Here is an 18,741-nt window from a genome sequence, read left to right as displayed (position 1 = left end):
TGGTTCAAAACACGTTTATCTGCTTTATTTTGGTGACAAATGTTACTAAACTTACTGTGGCGATCGTTTTGCAATATATCCATATATCAAATCATTATGTTGTATACCTGAAACTAATATGATGTTATATATACCTCAATATTAAAAAACAGCATTAAGCACATCTATATTTCATGTACTGAGCCAGATGCACATATATATCTCTCCATCTGTCCAATAGAAAAGATTACTTTGCAAGACTGTTATGAGGATTAAAGAAATATATATCTCTATATAGATATATGAATATATTACAGCCTTGTGCAGTAATAATTTCCCTTGGACAGATGAAGACATATTCAGAAAGGTGAGAAGCAGTTTGTCTGTGGCCACAATGCTATTAAACAATAGAACAAGAATCTGAACCCAGGTCTGGCTAAAAACCCAGAGTGCTTTCTACTCACTGGTGTGATCTATTCAAACAGCCAGACCCCCCCAGTGGTAATAATCATATTGTGATAAAAGTTGTTGCTAACATTTATCTTAGCTCTTCTCATGTGGCAAGCACTGTGCTAAGCAATTTATGTTTATGATCTCTTTAATCCTCACAATCACAGATCGGTTTATCAAGACCTCCATTTTACAACTGCAGAAACAGTTTTACACAAGTTCAGTAATTTCTTTGTTCTCACAACTGGTAAGGAGTGGGGTCAGAGTTGAACCTAGGTCTAATTCCAGAACCCATTCTTTCCATCCTTACATTTGACTGTAGGAAACTCAATTCTTGTCCTGGTTCCAACCAGGCAAGTCATTTGATAGTTCTGTCTCAATTTCCTTGTTCATTAAATTGGACACTGTTCCTTATACTTCACAGAGACATTGGGGTTATAAGATGAGAAAGTGCCAAAGCTTTAAAAAGAGAAACTGCCACATAAATCCAGATGCAGTCACAAGTTTTATTCAGAGTTTCCCTCTCTGGAGATCATAAAGGATTTAGTAGACATCATTAGCTCTTAAACATCCTCTGAAGTGGGTAGTATTATCTTCACGCATCAGAAAGCTGAAGCACAAGGAGATGACGTAATTTGCTAGTCAGTTAGTGGCAGAACTGGGAATAAAACCCCAGATTCTAGCTCCCACTGCTTATATTCTTATTGTCAATCCTATTCCTGCATTAAATTTAATTGTAAAATAGACGAGGGTAGAAAATATCAGTGTCCACTTCAAAACACAGATTAAATACTTATGGAAATTAAATTTTCTACTGCCGTGACACTAATGTAAACCCAAAGGCTCTTATCCTCACATTCTAGAGAAACTGCATAAAGAATCAAAAATAAAAATTTCCATTCTGCAGTATACACTTCAGCTCCTTAGCTTCTCAAGTAACTTATTATTAATCAAAGCCTACAAAACTGGGTGAGTCATTACCTAGTTTGTTTGTTTGTTTCTTTCTTTCCTTTCTTTCTTTTTTTAAAGATTTTATTTATTTATTCATTCATGAGAGACACAGAGAGGGAGAGAGAGAGACAGAGACACAGGCAGAGGGAGAAGCAGGCTCCATGCAGGGAGCCTGACATGGGACTCAATCCCAGGTCTCCAGGACCAGGCCCTGGCTGAAGGCGGAGCTAAACAGCTGAGCCACCAAGGCTGCCCCATTACCTAGTTTCAACTAGTGAGTCTGTAAGCTTCCACAAGGAGCATAAAACCTCGGTATTAAATTGTTCGCTCATAAAATCAGAAAAAAGAGGCATCAAATAGATTTTCACATCATAAACATCTCATTTAAGTCTATAATTTGATTTGGAAATTATTCTAGCATACCAACTGAGCTCAAAATTCAATTTCCAAAGCAAACTGCATAATTAAAACAACAAAAGCACACACGGCACCTTTATGATCCTTCTCCTGTATAAAAATCAAAATAAGTTTTGTGCTTCCCACCCAAGCCTTGCCACAGACCCACACAAACCATAAAGAAAAATAAAAAGTAGTAATGGGGCCAATTCTCTGTTTTCAGTGGAGGAGGAGCATTCAGTCTAGTTTTCAGATTATAAACCCCTCCTGATTCTTGCTTTCTAGAACACCACAACCATCTTCCAATTAGCAGGAGTTTGAAAATCACATATTTTGAAATTAACAGAAGGACCAGAGAGGAAATAAGAGAAAGAAGTTTCCATTCTCAAAACTGAACTAAATACTGGAGTCCATAGACACTTCATTATTCCTCTCTCTGACTCCAAATAAATTAGACTTCTAAATGAAAAACCTGTCATTTTGTGATAGGGACGAAAACTAAGTTACAGGAACCCAAAGGGCTATTCTCAAATGACCAGAGTTTGTTTCTTGGGTGGCTTGAGAGGCCTAAATTCACCCCCCAGCTGCATAACAAAAGTCCAACCACCTCTGCACATGCTATGAGGCTTAAGTAAAGGACAATGTGGGACACTCAGTTTTCTCAGGGGTTGTTTTAATGCACGAGTCCAACTTTCCTTTGAGAAAAATCTTTGTCTTGGTTTCTATCATTGAAACCAATCATAGCTTCTGTTGAGTTAGGGGCTCTAAGGTCTCTCAAACTTTAATGTGAGTATGAATCATCTGGGGATCTTGTTAAATTGCAGATTATGATTCAGAAGGTCTGGGACTGTGTGCCCAACCTCCCAGGTGATGTCAATGCTGCTGCTTGATACATACACTTTAAGTAGTAGGACTATAAGGAATGTTTCCAAATACAAATAATCTCAGTCAGATGTTTATTCTCAAAATAGCCTCCACCAGGAGTTTGTAAGGGAGAAAATATTCCAGAGCCTAAACAAGGTACCTGCTCCCTCTCCCTTTTCTATGATTTTTGCCAGCTGGTTGTAAACCCAACGTGGTATCTGAATGAAAGGCAACTTTTTAAAATGTCTTTTGTGTTGACAGTTTATTTGGGCTTGACTTGATGGGGTTTGCATGAACAAACATAAAACTTCACGCCTTTTGTAATGAAAGGACTGATTCAAAATAAATATTTTTAATTAAGTCAAATACTAACGAATAAGTGATGTTTACAAATAGTTTATAAGAGAATCATTTGGGATTAATCATTTTCATTTCTCCTACAAAATAAATAGCTCATGTACCAAAGAAGATGCCTTTCCTTAAGCAGGAGGAAAAAAAGTACAACAAAAATAAAGTCATGCCTATGGCACAATCATAATATTTTTAGTGAGAAAAATACCAAGATTAAAACATACAAAAGTATATGAGAATTATATGTTATTAAATGTGTCCCTAGAATCTGGGGGCGGGGTTCAGGGGAAAAGAACAGCTGGTAAATTTAAGAAAGATTTTTAACTGGAGAAAATTACACATGAGAGCAATAGTCCATTCCCCTTAAGGAAAACAATAAACGCCTACAAACTTTCATTTTCAGGTTTTCAATGTTTTCTTTTTGTATGACCATTAGACAACCTCCCCCACAAAATTCAACCAACTGTCATAAAAATTAAGTTGTTGACAGGTCCAGCTGGCTATCGTCCATGTTTACCCTTAGATGCTTTTCCAGCCAGTGAGGGTAAAATTCATGGTATATGTGGCAAAAGTAAAAAGAGAATCACTTCCCTTCACACAGAGGAACCCCCATCTCGAGCATCTTTCTGCACTTTGCAGGGTGCAGTGTCTCAGTGCTTGTGGGCACTCTTCAGCCCCATAACTGTGAAGGTAGCGGCTGTCAGTTTCTCATAAACCAGGAACATGAGGGCAGCAGTGAGGACTGTCTGTAGCAGTTTGGCTTCAAGGCCTTTGTAGAGTCCCATGATTCCAAAACGCCTATAAAGAAAGGTTTGAAGAAAATAAAACGTTTTCTTCCTAAAAGTCAACTACTGCATCAAAGAAGCATGTTACACTAGCCACCGCTTATCCCTGGGGAAATACGTTCCCAGACCCTCAGCAGACACCTGCAATTGTAGTTAGTAGTGAACCCCCTATTTTTTCCTATACATACACACCTATCATAAAGTTTAACTTATAAATTAGGCACAGTAAGAGATTAACAACAATAGCTAATAGTGAAATGGAACGCCAACATACTGTAATAAAAGTTATGGGAATGTGGTCTCTCCCTCTCTCAGAATATCTATGTATTGAGATGCAGTGAGGTGAATGACATGGTGTTAGGTCCTACTGGCCTTTTGACAATAGGTCAGAAGGAGCATCATCTGCTTCCAGATCGAGGTTGACTGTGGATCCCTGAAACCATGGGAAGAGATACTGTCAATGAGGGGTAATAGTATACTGGCATTTTCTAAATTTTATGTAAGTCCAATCACATGGTATGAATTCTTTTTTGTCTGACTTCTTTCACTTGGCTTAATCATTTGAGCTCCATCCATAATTAGAGATCCATCCATTCACTTGGCATAATTATTTTGAGATCTATACATACATCAATATACATGTTAGTAGGTCCTTTCTTGTGAGCAGTATTCCACTATGTAGATAGATAGTAACTTGTATGTCTACTCACCCAATGATGATACATTTGTATTGTTTCTGGTTTTTGATTCTTACAAATAAAACTGTTTTTAACATCTGTGTACAAGTTTTTGCACAGACCTATTTCATTTCTCTCTATATAACTTGAGAGGAATGGCTAGGTCCTATGGTAGTTGTATGTTTAACTTTTAAAGAAAATGCCAAACTTTCCAAAATGGTCAGACCATTTTATTTTCCCACCAACAGCACAGAAAAGTTCTGGTTGCTCCACATTCTTGTCAATACTTGGTATGGTGAACATTTAGTTTTAACTTTATACTAATTCTTTATCTCTGATTTTGCTATCCCAAGCATAATCTGTTTTTATAATAAATTTATTATTTTCAAAGTATCTTATGTCTAGGAACAGTAATAAAGTTACAGCAGCTTTGCCTCAAAGGAGGCCCTGAGGGTCAGCTTCTCTAAATGGAATGATACAGGGAAATGACGAAAGTACCTGCCTCATAGGGCCATTGTTAGGATTAAGTGAGATGACTCGTGTGAAGCACAGAGCTCAGTGTCTGCTACAAACCAAACACTAAAAAATGTTAGCTACTCTTACCATCATCAGCACTGCCGTCATTACAATAATTATCATTACTCTTCCTACTACATTCTCCTTTTCTCACTATGACCACTGCTCTAAAATACCTGTTTACTTCTATTTACAAGAGAGGTCACAGGATATGCCATCGATGGCAACACTCCTAGGGCAGAACAGTCTCTCTACATTAGATTATAGGAGGCTTACCTCTCTAAAGGAGTTCTGCATATTTCTAAGTTACAAAGAATAAAGATCTGAACTTTTTCCATAACTTCCCCAAATGCTGCCATATTGCACTAAGCCCCTAAAACGAGAATTGTTTGAGCACAGCATGCAAGGAGAGGTTTCTAGGTTCTCACTGCCAAGACAGTAGTGCAAGTTAAGCAGATCTGGCCACTCTTTGCCAGAGATAGCTGCTGAAAGACAGGACAGAATGTGAAGCATCTACAAAGCTCACTTTACTCGTTGGTGAAGAAGATAGAGAACATTCCGAAGACTCCCCAGTGTTCTGTTTTCTGGGTTTAGTCTGTGACGTCCAAACTGGGGAAGAAGAAAAACAGATCAATTTCTACCTGAAGAAGAAATTATTTTGGAATAATGTCTTGTAGTATACAGAAACAAAAATATCTAACAAGTATGTAGATTTCATGAATTCTCTTTTTCAATGAAATAAGTGAAAATAAGAAATAGTTTTGGGGGTGCCTGGGTGGTTCAGTTGGTTAGGTGTTTGACTCAGGTCATGATATTATGGTCATGGGACTGAGCTCCATGTTGGGCTCTGTGCTTAGCTCAGTGCAGAGTCTGCTTCAGATTCTCTGTCCCTCTCCCTCCCCCTCTGCCATTCCCTCTGCTCTCTCTCTAATAAATTAAATAAATATTTTTTAATGAAGCAAGCATGAGAATTTTCACTTTATAGAATTATGGGGAAAATACTACCTCAAAAGAAAACAAACATGCCCATAATGAAGATTTAGATACTGATGGTTTGGCTTACCCTCTAGTCCTTTAGAAAGTTCTGATAGACACCAATCAATTAGGACCACTACAGTCTAAGCTCTTCACATTATATGTTAACATTATAAAAGTATCAAAATACATTTATTTAGATGCTACTGAATTCCTGTATATTAAGCACCAATTTAAGAACAGTACATCAGTAGAAACTTTTTAAAAAAAATCTTATTTCCTATTTGAACAGCTTGGCCTCGAGTAAGAAGCACTTTTACTTTCCTTCTTTCCTTTTTTTTTTTTAAGATTTTATTTATTTATTTGATAGAGATATAGAACCAGAGAGTACAAGTGAGAGGAATAGCAGACGGAGAAGGAGAAGCAGACTCTCCACTGAGTGGGGAGCCACACATGGGGCTTGATCTCAGGACCCTGAGATCATGACCTGAGCCGAAGGGAGATGCTTAACTGGCTGTGCCACCCAGGTGCCCCAGTAGAAATACTTTTAACATAAGATAATAAATCTTTTGAATTGAAGTATTTTCACCATCATCCCTATTTTATTTACCAATAAATACTTTGAATTTTTTTTCAAAATAGATAATGAAATCTGTCCATATCTTCTCTTTCCCCTCCACTGCTACCACTTTAGTGTAGGCCACCATCACCTTTCACCTGTACTATGGAATTGGTCTCTTACTGGATTGCCCCCTCACCCTCATCTCTTAGCCCTGGGATCAATTCAGCACACAACAGCCACAGGAATCTTCTCAAATTGTAAATCAGATCACATTACTCCCTAGTTTAAAGCCCTTCACAGGCTTCCTACTCAGGTGAGAATAAAATCTAGAATCGTCACCTAGAGTCTTCCTTGCCACTTTTCCAATCTCATCTTGAGCCACTGTTTAGCCAGAGTGGCCTCTTTTCAGTTCCCAATCACTACACTCTTAGCACATCATGTTCCCTCTACCTAGAATGCTCTTTGAAAGCTGGTCTTTATCTTCCTTAAGTCTTGTTTGTTTGTTTGTTTTTTTAGATTTTATTTATCTATTCATGAGAGACACAGAGAGAGGCAGAGACACAGGCAGGGGGAGAAGCAGGCTCCATGCAGGGAGCCCGATGTGGGACTCCATCCCGGGATTTCAGGATCATGCCCCAAGCCAAAGGCAGATGCCCAACCGCTGAGCCACCCAGGTGTCCCAAGAAGACTTGGTTTTTTTTTTTTTTTTTTTTTAAGACTTGGTTTTTATATATACTTCCTCAGAGCCCAATCCTCAATCACCTTAATAAGATCCGCACCACGCCCCTCTCCACTAAATGACAGAACGCAGTTCACCTCTTGAAAGCACTTTTCTCAATTTATAATTACCTATTTATTTTGCTTATTTACCTGTTCATTCTTTCCTCTGTTATCTCCCAGAGGACAGGGATTGATTTTTATTCACCATGTGTACCCAGCTTCTCACTCAGCGTGGGTACTTAATAAATATATTGCTGAATAAATAACTGAATGAAAAAACCAGAAATTTGAAAGTGCTTCAGAAAAGCTAAATCATTAATTTCTCCTGAATGAACTAAACAACTTCTGATTTTGTACAGCTAACCTAAGCAAATCAACTTAAATGAGAAGAAAACAAGCTTATACATTCCTAAGGTCATTTAAGAACCTCCTCCCACATTTGGGTTTTCTGAGACACCACAGTACCTAAGAAATGACAAATGTAAACTGCTCCAAACCAAACGAAACCAACTGATAGCCTCGTTAGCAATTATTAAACAAATGGAAAAATGGTCTAGACTATCAACTGACTACCTTATTGCTTTATTAACATTGCTTTAAACAGAGAAACCATGTACTTCAGAATTTTGTTTGACTAAATGCAGGGAGAACCCCAGCACTCACCCTCAGAATGGACTGTACTGTCTGCATGGGATAGGTGACAGTGGTAGCAATCGCTTTGGATATTGCACCAATGATGAACACATCCAAAGAAGAAAGCTGGAAAGCAAAGAAAGAGCAAACCACATCAATGCAAACAAGAGAGTGTCAGAGATTATTATTTACTGCTTTCAAAATCAGGAATTACCTTCATTCGTTTCTTTAGAAGCTGCCGTTTTAAGCCTTCATAGAACATGAACTGGATGGCAGGATTGAAGACCAAGAGCAAGGAAGGAAATGTGCCATTCCATAAAGCCAAGATTCCTTCATCTCGAATGATCTGATGAAAAGCATCTAAGCAAGAAATCAAGGACTTTTGATTACAATCCCTTAACTGGAGAACACAATGTAAATTTTGTTCAAATGTACTCAGAATAGAATCTTACTGGTTCTATTAAAATTTCCTTCTTGCTGTATTCTAGGAAGTTCCTCAGTTAGCCACTTTTTGATAATCATCAGACACTGATAGTCACCACATTATTGAGAAACCAACTTAAATCACAGGCAACTCTTCCTGATAATCTGGCGTTAGAATGTGAAATTTTCCTAAGTAATCACCACCACCATGCCCGAGAACTCTGTATTACAGAGGATTGTGAACGGACAGCCCAGGTGCTTCTCAGCAAAGTCAGGACAACAACAGATAGTTCCCTAGGACCCATTATTTAGGATATAACTTATAAGAAAATCACTATTCTCATCACAAAGATGGACACATGGGAAAGAAGAACCAGGTAACCTACTATTAAACTCAAAGTCATCAGTTAGTTATTAATGATAACTTTATCCAAAGACAACACTAAAAGAGTGTAGATTATTCTTTAGAAATATTTACCCCCTCCCACTCCAGGGGAGCAGCATACTTCTCTACCTCCTGACACTGGCTTTGGCCAAGAGAACAGTAGCAAATAAGATGCAAACAGGGGCTTGAAATAAGATTGTACAATTGGACATGTCCTCTTGTGCTTTTGCTACCACCAAGAGAAGAATGTGTATAGGCTGGTCCCAGCCTAGATGAGTCAAATCCATGTCAATCCATAGACACAGGAGCTAAACAAATGCTTACCATTAGATGTGAAGATTTGAGACTGTCTGACATGCAGCATTATTGTGGTAATAAATTTCAGACACAGAGAAAAAAGAAACTTCTTAAATAGGAACTCACCCAAACAAACACTTACCAATGATACCTTTGTAGTTGGTTGGTACAATGTCTTCATTCCTAAATTTTGCCCCTTGTAGCTTCAGTCTGGTATTTACCACCCAGAGTGGAGTAGTTAGCAACACATTCACCACTCCTTTAAAAAGAAAGAGGAGACAAAAGAAAAGCAAAGTGCAATCTTCAAGCTTTTGCTGCCTTATGTTAGAGCTATGTACCAGTGTTTCATTTATACTTCTGCCACTGACCTACTGGGAGACTTGAGATAAGGTATCTCTCTGTGACAGGGTACAACACAAGCCACTACTGTTAGAAGCAATTCAGAAGCCTTGCTGATAGCAAAAAAGGCTGGCAGCAGTACTGTTCCACATTTGTATAACAGGAAATGATCTATTTGTCAATTAATATAGCATCCAAAGTAGCAATTTTGATCCAGTTCTGGGTGCATTTAAAAAATAACAGTTTTAATAAGGCTTACTGATCACATGCTAAGTCCATGACAATATCTGATAAAACACACAATTTACAACTCTCACATAAGTAGCTTACATGGTTTTAAGTGAGTATGGATTTGGTACAATGGGTGGCAGGTGGAAGAAAGTGGTAATATTTGAAAGAGGTTCATCAGGGATGGGAGGCTCACAGAAGAGTTCCTCATCACTTAGGGAATTAGGATAGGCAGGCAGCAAGCAGTAGTTATGAACTGTCACAAAACACCTGAAAGAGTTTCACAAGCATTATGATCCTTACAAGCTTAAGGATGGGGATCCTGGCCCCCCAAGGTTGCCTCAGAGTGGAACAATACAATGAGCCAGGTGCTTCTTTTTTGAAAACACATGGTCCCAAGTTAACACCATCTTGAGATATTAAAATATTCCTCATCAGTCCTGGAATGATTAAAAAAAATATATACCAGACAGAGTTGTAACAAAGTGCCTGACACATAATATATTCTTTATAAATATTTAAATAAATATTGAACAAATGAACCAATGAACAAACTCAACAAACAACCACACATCAAGCTATCTGGCTCTATCTGGCCATGCTCTGAAGAAACAAGAGGCATAATCCTAAGGAAGAGAAACCTACTAAAAGTCCTTTAAACACAATGGTAGAAAGACTGTTTTAAGGAATCTCAAAACACAGCATTCAAAAAACACAAGTCTGACCAAAGACAAGCTTGATGAAACAGCCAAGAAATTAAAATCTTATTTTTTCATTTGTTGTATATAGTTGTTAAGTAAGATATTTTGTCACCTTTTTCTTAAGAGTGTTATGAAACACTTTTATCAAAATAAAAGACCTCATCAAAAAATTTTATGAGCTGTATTTATTATATTTTTAGTCCCATAACACACTAAGGAGTCATCTTTAGTTATGACTCACTATAGTCATGCATTGTCACTTACGGCATTGATCATAATCTGAAAAAGCCTCACCTAGAGATTCTTGCTAGTCTCATTTTTAAAAAGTGCCAGTGCCCAAGAGGTCAAGAGAGAAGAATATCAATACATGACCACTTGCAAGACTTTATAATGTGTTCCTATTCAATGCAATGTACACATCACTTGACAGAAAAATTAACAGCAAGAAAAATCAGACTAGAAAGTACTACTGAGCAGTCTACTGCATTTTTTTTTCCAGACGAAAACAGGAGAACTCAGAAACAGAGATCCTAGGCTTCTGTAGATAGTGTAGACAAAGTGTACACACCTTTCTAAACAAGTGAAATGGGTTGTCTATTAAATTCTTTAGAAATCAAAATCCCTTTTATAATCTATTCAAGAGGAAGGTACTCACAAAATACTTCAGATGCAATGCAGCCTAGATTTAAGTTTTTTGTTTTTATTTTTTTAAAGATTTTATTTATTTATTCATGAGAGACACAGAGAGGCAGAGACATAGGCAAAGGGAGAAGCAGGCTCCCTGTGGGGAGCCCGATGCGGGACTCAGTCCCAGGACCCCACGATCACAACCTGAGCCAAAAGGAGATGCTCAACCACTGAGCCAGGCATCCCTTAAGATTTTTTTTTTTAAGATTTTATTTATTTATTTGACACAGAAAGAGAGAGCACAAGTGGGGAGGCAGGTCAGAGCGAGAAGGAGAAGCAGATTCCTAGCTGAGCAGGGAGCCCAACGCAGGGCTCGATCCCAAGGACCCTGAGATCATGACCCCAGCCAAAGGCCTAATCAACTTAATCTGCCCCTAGATTTAAGATTTAACTATCATTTAAGATTCTGCTTTCATATCTCTGTTATTAACACAAGCTGAAAGACTAAGAGGATTCTAAGGACAATTTCAAGTACAAAAATGCACTAAATCATTTCAAAAAGAGAATGTAAACTACTTGTGAAAACATTTGTATTTTGAAGCTTTTTATCTGAGAAGTTCAAGTACTTTGTTCATCCTCTAAGCCAAAATAGATGGAGAGGTTTTTTTTAACCACTATAATTTTATGAGTTCTGGGAAAAGACACTCAAAATATTTGAGGCTCCAAAACTTTACTAAAACCTTGGAAATCTATATAATGAAGCAAAGGACAGCATTCCACGGAAGAAAAATAAGCTACAAACCGTCATGATAAGAGATTCCAACTCCATACTTTTGCATAACAGATATGGCTGAAGGATAAAAAAAGTTGTTTGTTTATAAGCTCGTGTAGAAAGTTGTTTCGGTTCTAAGCTGTGGCTGTTACTTCACTTCTAGGATGGGAATATTAATATTTTATGTACTAATGACAAGAAATTGTTTTTCTTTCAATTTGAATGATTCCATTTTTTCTTTTTTTTTGTTAAAAATCATTTATAAGAAAAGAGAAGCAAAATTAAGAGATGAATAGTAACTAAACACACACACGGAAATTATTTACTGATTCAAGGAATAATTGGAACACAGCCATTTACTTCTGAAATCTTGAACACAAAATAGTTTTATTAGCACTGAGTCTGTTAAGGAAAGAAAACAAAACAAAACAAAAAAAGAAATATGCTAATCATGTATGTACTTCTGGGAAATAAGTACAATGACCACTGATACAAAAAAAGGGCAGATCAAGGTCATAAATCTAACCACTTGGCCCCTGAGAAGCCATGCAACTTGATACACAATAGGAACAAACCTGCCTTACCAGATTTAAGACCGGAGGGCAGGAAAGGAGTAAGAACTATCCTAACAGTAACATCATTGGCATTCAAAAAGTTATTGGTAAAAATCCCAATTTCATAAAAATGGCAAGAATCTTCTTCATTTAAGTTTTCTGTGAGATTTTGTTCCCAAATCCTTCCCCAAGGTATCAAGCTATATGAGCTTTTTTCCTATGAAAATACAGTAATAAATTTCTAAATTTCAAGCAGAACTTGTGTAACAATAATACTGTTCCTAGTTCTCCTTGGAGACAATGAAACTCATTCCTACAGTGATTTTAATACATGACAAGGCTTACAGCAGGAAAAGAAAAAGTGGTTCTCATTCCAAGAATGCATAGGTATTAAGATATGAAAACATGTTACGAGGAGAAATATAAAACTCACAAAAGTAATTTCCAAAGAATTCCTTACTTTCAGAAAAAGAGAGAACTTATAATTAGAGAATCTCAGAATTATAAAGGACTATAAAATACATTTGACCAAGGGTCTTTCAACCATGTTACAGCTGACATTTTGATTTTGGGCTGGGTAATCCTCTGTTTGGGGCAGAAGTGGGGGTGCTACTGCGTATCAGACAGATGACAGTAGCTGTAGAAAGACGGAGTCATTAAATGACTTGGTATATTTAAGGAATCACAGTTTTCCAAGAAACAATAGCAGTCAAGCTAGAGGCAAGCAGTATCACAGATCTTGTATGTTGGGTTCTTATCCTGTATACAGCTGGGGGTATACTGTAGGTACCATGACTTTAACCTATATGCAAATGGTAGACATCAAAGGGTTTGAAACTGGGGATTGCTGTTCTGAAATCCAGATTTGGGTTTCAGAACAGTAGTCCCCTACCATCTCTCTGATAGGATGTTTAACAGATGATGCTCATAACTGACACAGACCCATTGTACCTTTCTTTCACATACTCAGGAAAACACTTCAGAATGTAAGTGAACAAGAATGGTATTATGCCTTTTCTCAAGCTTGCTTATGTCAGTTGAATCTGTTATGGTAGCAAAGCTTTAGGTTCAGGTCATGGGGGGTATGACAAGAGAAGGCACAAAACTCCAATCAGTGAACCAATATGCCTTGGTCATATATTAAAAGAAAAAGAAAGAAAAGAAAAGAAAAGAAAAGAAAAGAAAAGAAAGAAAAAAAAAAAAAAAAAAGGAGTGCCTAGGTGGCTCAGTTGGTGAAGGGTCTACCTTCAGTTCAGGTCACGATCCCAGGGTCCTAGCATCAAGCCCCGCATCAGGCTTTCTGCTCAGCGGGGGAACCTGCTTCTCCTTCTCCTGCTCCCCCTACTTGTGCTCTCTCTCTGTCAAATAAATAAAATCTTAAAAAAAGAAAAGAAAAAGTATATATTCATATATTTTAAGTTAAAATAAAATACAAGGTAAGTAGGCTATTTATGATACTCTCTATGTCAGCTGACTTTTAAAAACTAACTGGCCTACTATACACCAGCCTAGCTATGTTAGGTATAGGGGAATCTACTGTGATTATAGATGTGTAAGAGTTAGAAAGGTAACAAGCAGAGCACAGTGAGAGAGAATAACAAGGGTGTTTTGTACCTGGTGGAGAATGGGATTGTCAGACATAGCAAATAAACGGTTTTGAACAATTAAAAAAAGATTTCGTCATATTTTTTATGAATTAGTAGTTTTATGGAAAGTTGTAGGAGTTAGTCCTTGACAGAGAGTCATAATCTTTAAAATGTCAATACATAAAACTATAGTAATCTAAAATTATTAAAATCAAGATATTACAAATACTTGGTCTTGGGTATTAAAGATAATACACATTGCCATTTGTTGCAATTATATAAAAAGGAAGGTTTCCTCTGTACAGGATACCCTTGGATCTATTCTGATTTTTTTTTCCCAAGTGAACAAATCTCAAGCTTGAGTTCTTTGAGTTATGACACTGTTAGAAAACTATTCTTCCAGAAAGGTTGGCTAGGCAGGATTATGCAAAGTACGTAAGTGAGAAAGACCTCAGAGGCAACAAAAGAAATGGCTATGGAAAAAAAAAAAAAAGAAATGGCTATGGATATGGAAAAGAGGGAATGGATTCTAGAGATACTTAGGAGACAGACTGATGACGGTTCTTCTTATTCTTTTTTTTTTTTTTTTTTTTAAAGTAATCTCTGACCCAACAAAGGGCTCAAACTCATAACCCTGAGACTAAGTGTCATATGCTCTACTGACTGAGCCAGCCAGGCATCCCAGAGACTGATGGTTTCCGATGATTAAACAACTGTGGAGGGTCAGAGACACTTTTAATGATGACTCCTGGATTTCCATCCTGAATTACTTACCTACAAATGCTCATTCATTTCTTCAGAGAACGAAATCCTGTGTGTTATACTTTATGGAAAACTTGGCCTGGCGGTCGGTCAAAAGGTACACACTTTTAGTTATAAAAGAAATAAGTCATGGGGATGTAATACAGAGCATGGTGACTATAGTTAATAATATTATATTGTATATTTGAAAGTTGCTAAGAGAGTAAATCTTAAAAATTCTCACCAAAGTGGCACCTGGCTAGCTCAGTTGGTGGAGCATGTGACTCTTGATCTCAGGGTCATGGGATCAAGCCCCACATTGGGTGTAGAGATTAATTAAAAATAAAATCTTAGGGACACCTGGGTGGCTCAGCGGTTGAGCATCTGCTTTAGGTTCAGGTCATGATCCTGGGATCCGGGATTGAGTCCTGCATCAGGCTCCCTGCAGGGAGTCTGCTTCTCCCTCTACCTGAGTCTCTCATGAATAAATAAATAAAATCTTTAAAAAAAAAAATTGTAAAAAAAATTTCTCATCACAAGGAAAAAATTTAACTGTGTGGTGATGGATGTTAACTAGAATTATTGTGATGATCATTTTACAATATATACAAATATCAAATCCTTATGTTGTACATCTGAAGCTAATATAATGTTATATGTTAATTATATCTCAATTAAAAAAAAAGTTGGTACAAGTGAAAGTTAATTATATCTAAAGCAATCTAAGACCAAAATGAAAGTATTAAGCCGAAGAAAAGCTCAGAGACCAAGCTGAAAAACACCAGTGGTCTCATACAGGTAAAGAAGAGTAAAGAACAAAACTTGTGGAGCATGAATACTCGGCCTGGTAACTATTTTTCAATTAAATCACTTAAATTCCAAATGGACATTTACATTATTCAATTGTGTGGCTCCCAAAGTAGTAATTTTTCAAAGAATATACCAAAAAGTGATTCCACAAAATAGAACAATTAACAGTACAACTGTTAAGTCAATTAATTTTGTTACAGACTAAAATGGATAAATATACAAAAAAATCACAGGAAGTATACTTTCCACCTCTTTAATAAAACTCTAACTGAACAAATATTGTGTTTATCCAGCAAATACTTACTGAGTACATGCTAGGAATTGTTCTTACTGGGAATATAGTGGTAGTGGTAGGAGGATACATGTATATATACTCTCTAAGAACAAGTATATAATATATAAATAATATATAAAGTATCTTAAATATATACATAATATATAAAGTATCTTAAATATATGTGTATGTGTATTTAAGATACTTGCTCTTATGAAGCTCATATCCCACTAACTAGACACAGATAGTAACTAAATATTCAGGTTAATGGCTCCCTAGAGCTTCTAAAACCTCAGATGACAAGGATCTAAAGTCTTCTAACATCTGGCTCCTGCTTACCTCTCCAACCTTTTTGCTCAAGCTCCTGTATTCATTTCACTCACTAGCTAAGAGAGCTCACTGTTCAAAACATGGTCCCGTAGTCACTCAATTTTCTACCATTCTTTCCATCAGAAAACTGCCGTCACTCATCTACAAAAGTTACTAATCCTGCCAAGGCTCAGTTCAAGAGCCAGGGCTTTCTATAAGCAGATCTCTCCCAGCTAAAAGTGATCTCTCCTCTTCCTATGAACCTCTAAAGCATTAACAACCATTATGATACTAACTACACTGGGCTATGCACTAAAATACCTTTGTTACATCTGACTAAATGTTTTTGCACTCATGGTGGGCTTCATGGGTGTGCAACCCATCTTGTACCTGGTTTAATGCTCTCATTGTCAACTGTCTTGAAATGCTAATAAATTGTGAACAGGGAATCCTGCATTTTCATTTTGTATTAGGCCTTACAAATTGTGTAGTCAGTCCTTGTTCATGTTAAAAATTACATGTGAACATCAGCCAAAAGATAAATCATGGAGGGTACCTGGCTTGTTCAGTCAGCATAGTATGTGGGACTCTTGATCTTGGAGTCATGGGTTTGAGCTCTATGTTGGGGATAAAGTTTACTTAATAAAAAAAACAGTTAAAAAAAAAAAGGAAAGTAATCAGGGAAGGTATTGTAATCTTCTTCTTCTTTTTTTTTTTTAAAAGAGGCTTGGGGGATGCCTGGGTGACTCAGCAGTTGAGCCTTTGGCTCAGGGCGTGATCCTGGAGTCCTGGGATCGAGTCCCACATTGGGCTTCCTGCATGGAGCCTGCTTCTCCCTCTGCCCCCCTCTCTCTGTCTCTCATGAGTAAATAAATAAAATCTTAAAAAAAAAAAAAAGAGACTTGGGCACCTGAGTGGCTGAGTAGGTTAAGTATATGACTCTTCATTTTATTTCAGGTTATGACAGGATTGTGAGATAGAGAGCCCTGTGTCAGGGCCTCTACTCAGCATGGAGTCTGCTTGGGATTCTTTCTCTACCCCTCCCTTTAACCCTCTCCATCCCCTGCTTATGCTCTCATTCTCTGTCTGTAAATAAATAAATAAAATCTTTAAAAAAAAAAGGGAGAGAGAGAGAGAGAGGGACGCCTGGGTGGTTCAGAGGTTGAGCATCTGCCTTTGGCTCGGAGTGTGATCCCAGAGTCCAGGGATGGAGTCCCACATCAGGCTCCCTGCAGGGAGCCTGCTTCTCCCTCTGCCTGTGTCAATGCCTCTCTCTGTGTCTCTCATGAATAAATAAATAAATTACATCGTAACCAAAAAAAAAAAAAAAAGAAGAAGAAGCCCTGGTGGCTCAGCGGTTTAGCGCCACCTTCAGTCCAGGGCCTCATCCTGGAGACCTGGGATTGAGTCCCACGTAGGGCTCCCTGCATGAAGCCTGCTTCTCTCTCTGCCTGTGTCTCTGCCTCTCTCTCTCTCTCTCTCTCTCTCTGTCTCTCATGAATAAATAAATAAAATCTTAAAAAAAATAAATTACTTAAAAGTTTTGGGGATTCCTGGGTGGCTCAGTGGTTTAGAGTCTGCCTTCGGCCAGGGCATGATCCTGGAGTCCCGGGATTGAGTCCCGCATCAGGCTCCCTGAATGGAGCCTGCTTCTCTCTCTGCCTGTGTCTCTGCTTCTCTCTCTCTGTGTCTCTCATAAATAAATGAATAAAATCTTAAAAAAAAGAGGGATTTTAATTTCCATAAATTCTGGAATGCTGCTAAACAGGGATAAAACTATCTTCTCTGGATTAAAAAGACAAAAATAAGAAAGTCAGCTCAGAAATAGTTTTTGCGTATGGCCAATGATCTTCCACAAGGGGTCAGGACCACTCAATGGGGAAAGGACAAACTCATCAAATGGTATTAGGGAAAATGGATATCCACACACAAAAGAATGAAGTTGGACCTATATCTTATACCACATATAAAAATTTACCCTAAATGGCTTAAAGAACTAAATGTAAGACCTAAAAGTATAAAACTCCTAGAAGAAAACATAGTAGAAAATGTTTTCATGACATTAGACATGGCAATGACTTCTTGGATGTGACACCAAAAGCACAGGCACATAAGCAAAAATAGACAAATGGGACAAACATCAAACTTAAAATTTTCTAAGCACCAAATGACATAATCAACAGAGTAAAAGGCAGTAGAGAATGGGAGAACATACTTGCAAATCATATATCTCATAAGGGGCTAATATCCAGAATATATAAAACATACCTACAGCTCAACAACAAAATATTAAATAATTCAATTAAAAAAATGGGCAAAAGACTTGAACAGATATTTCTCCAAAGATGATATACAAACAGCCAATAAGCATATGAAAAGATGCTCAACACCACTAACCATCAGAGAAATGCAAATAAAAACACAGTGAATTATCAACTCACACTATCATTAGAATGGCTACTATTAAAGCAAAAACACCCAGATATAACAAGAGCTGATAAGGATGTGGAGAATTAAAAACCTCTGCATGCTGCTGGTAGGATTATAAAATGGCCTAACTGCTATGGGAAACAGCATGGTGGTTCCTCACAAAATAAAAAACAAAAACAAAAAAACCCTAACATATGATCTTGCAATCTCACTTGTGGATATATATCCAAAAGGAACTGAAAGCAGGGACCCAAAGAGATATATTTGTATAATCCATGTTCTTAACAGCAACTATTCACAGTAGCCAAGAGGTAGAAACAACCTAAATGTCCATCAATAGATGAATGGATAAACAGAATGTGGTATATATATATACAAGGGAATATTATTTAGCCTTAAAAAAAAA

The 18,741-nt window shown here is 37.3% G+C and overlaps 1 protein-coding gene across 1 annotated transcript in view; it reads right to left on the bottom strand.

Annotated features, from left to right (window-relative positions):
• Positions 1 to 2,887: 2,887 nt before the first annotated feature.
• The window catches only part of SLC25A17 (solute carrier family 25 member 17), a 37,296-nt gene continuing 21,442 nt past the window's right edge, over positions 2,888 to 18,741 (bottom strand). The window contains exons 5-9 of the mRNA XM_072843819.1: positions 9,107 to 9,223; positions 8,074 to 8,219; positions 7,890 to 7,985; positions 5,496 to 5,578; positions 2,888 to 3,789 (exon numbers count right to left, since the gene is read on the bottom strand). Of these exons, the coding sequence (XP_072699920.1) occupies positions 3,642 to 3,789; positions 5,496 to 5,578; positions 7,890 to 7,985; positions 8,074 to 8,219; positions 9,107 to 9,223 (590 nt within the window). The 3' untranslated portion in view covers positions 2,888 to 3,641. The remainder of the gene's footprint in view (positions 3,790 to 5,495; positions 5,579 to 7,889; positions 7,986 to 8,073; positions 8,220 to 9,106; positions 9,224 to 18,741) is intronic.

This window comes from Canis lupus, chromosome 11 (genome assembly GCF_048164855.1).
Source record: "Canis lupus baileyi chromosome 11, mCanLup2.hap1, whole genome shotgun sequence".
Taxonomy (NCBI): Eukaryota; Metazoa; Chordata; class Mammalia; order Carnivora; family Canidae; genus Canis; species Canis lupus.
The sequence above is the reverse complement of the archived record's forward strand: the minus strand, read 5'-3'. Positions and strand labels throughout refer to the sequence as shown.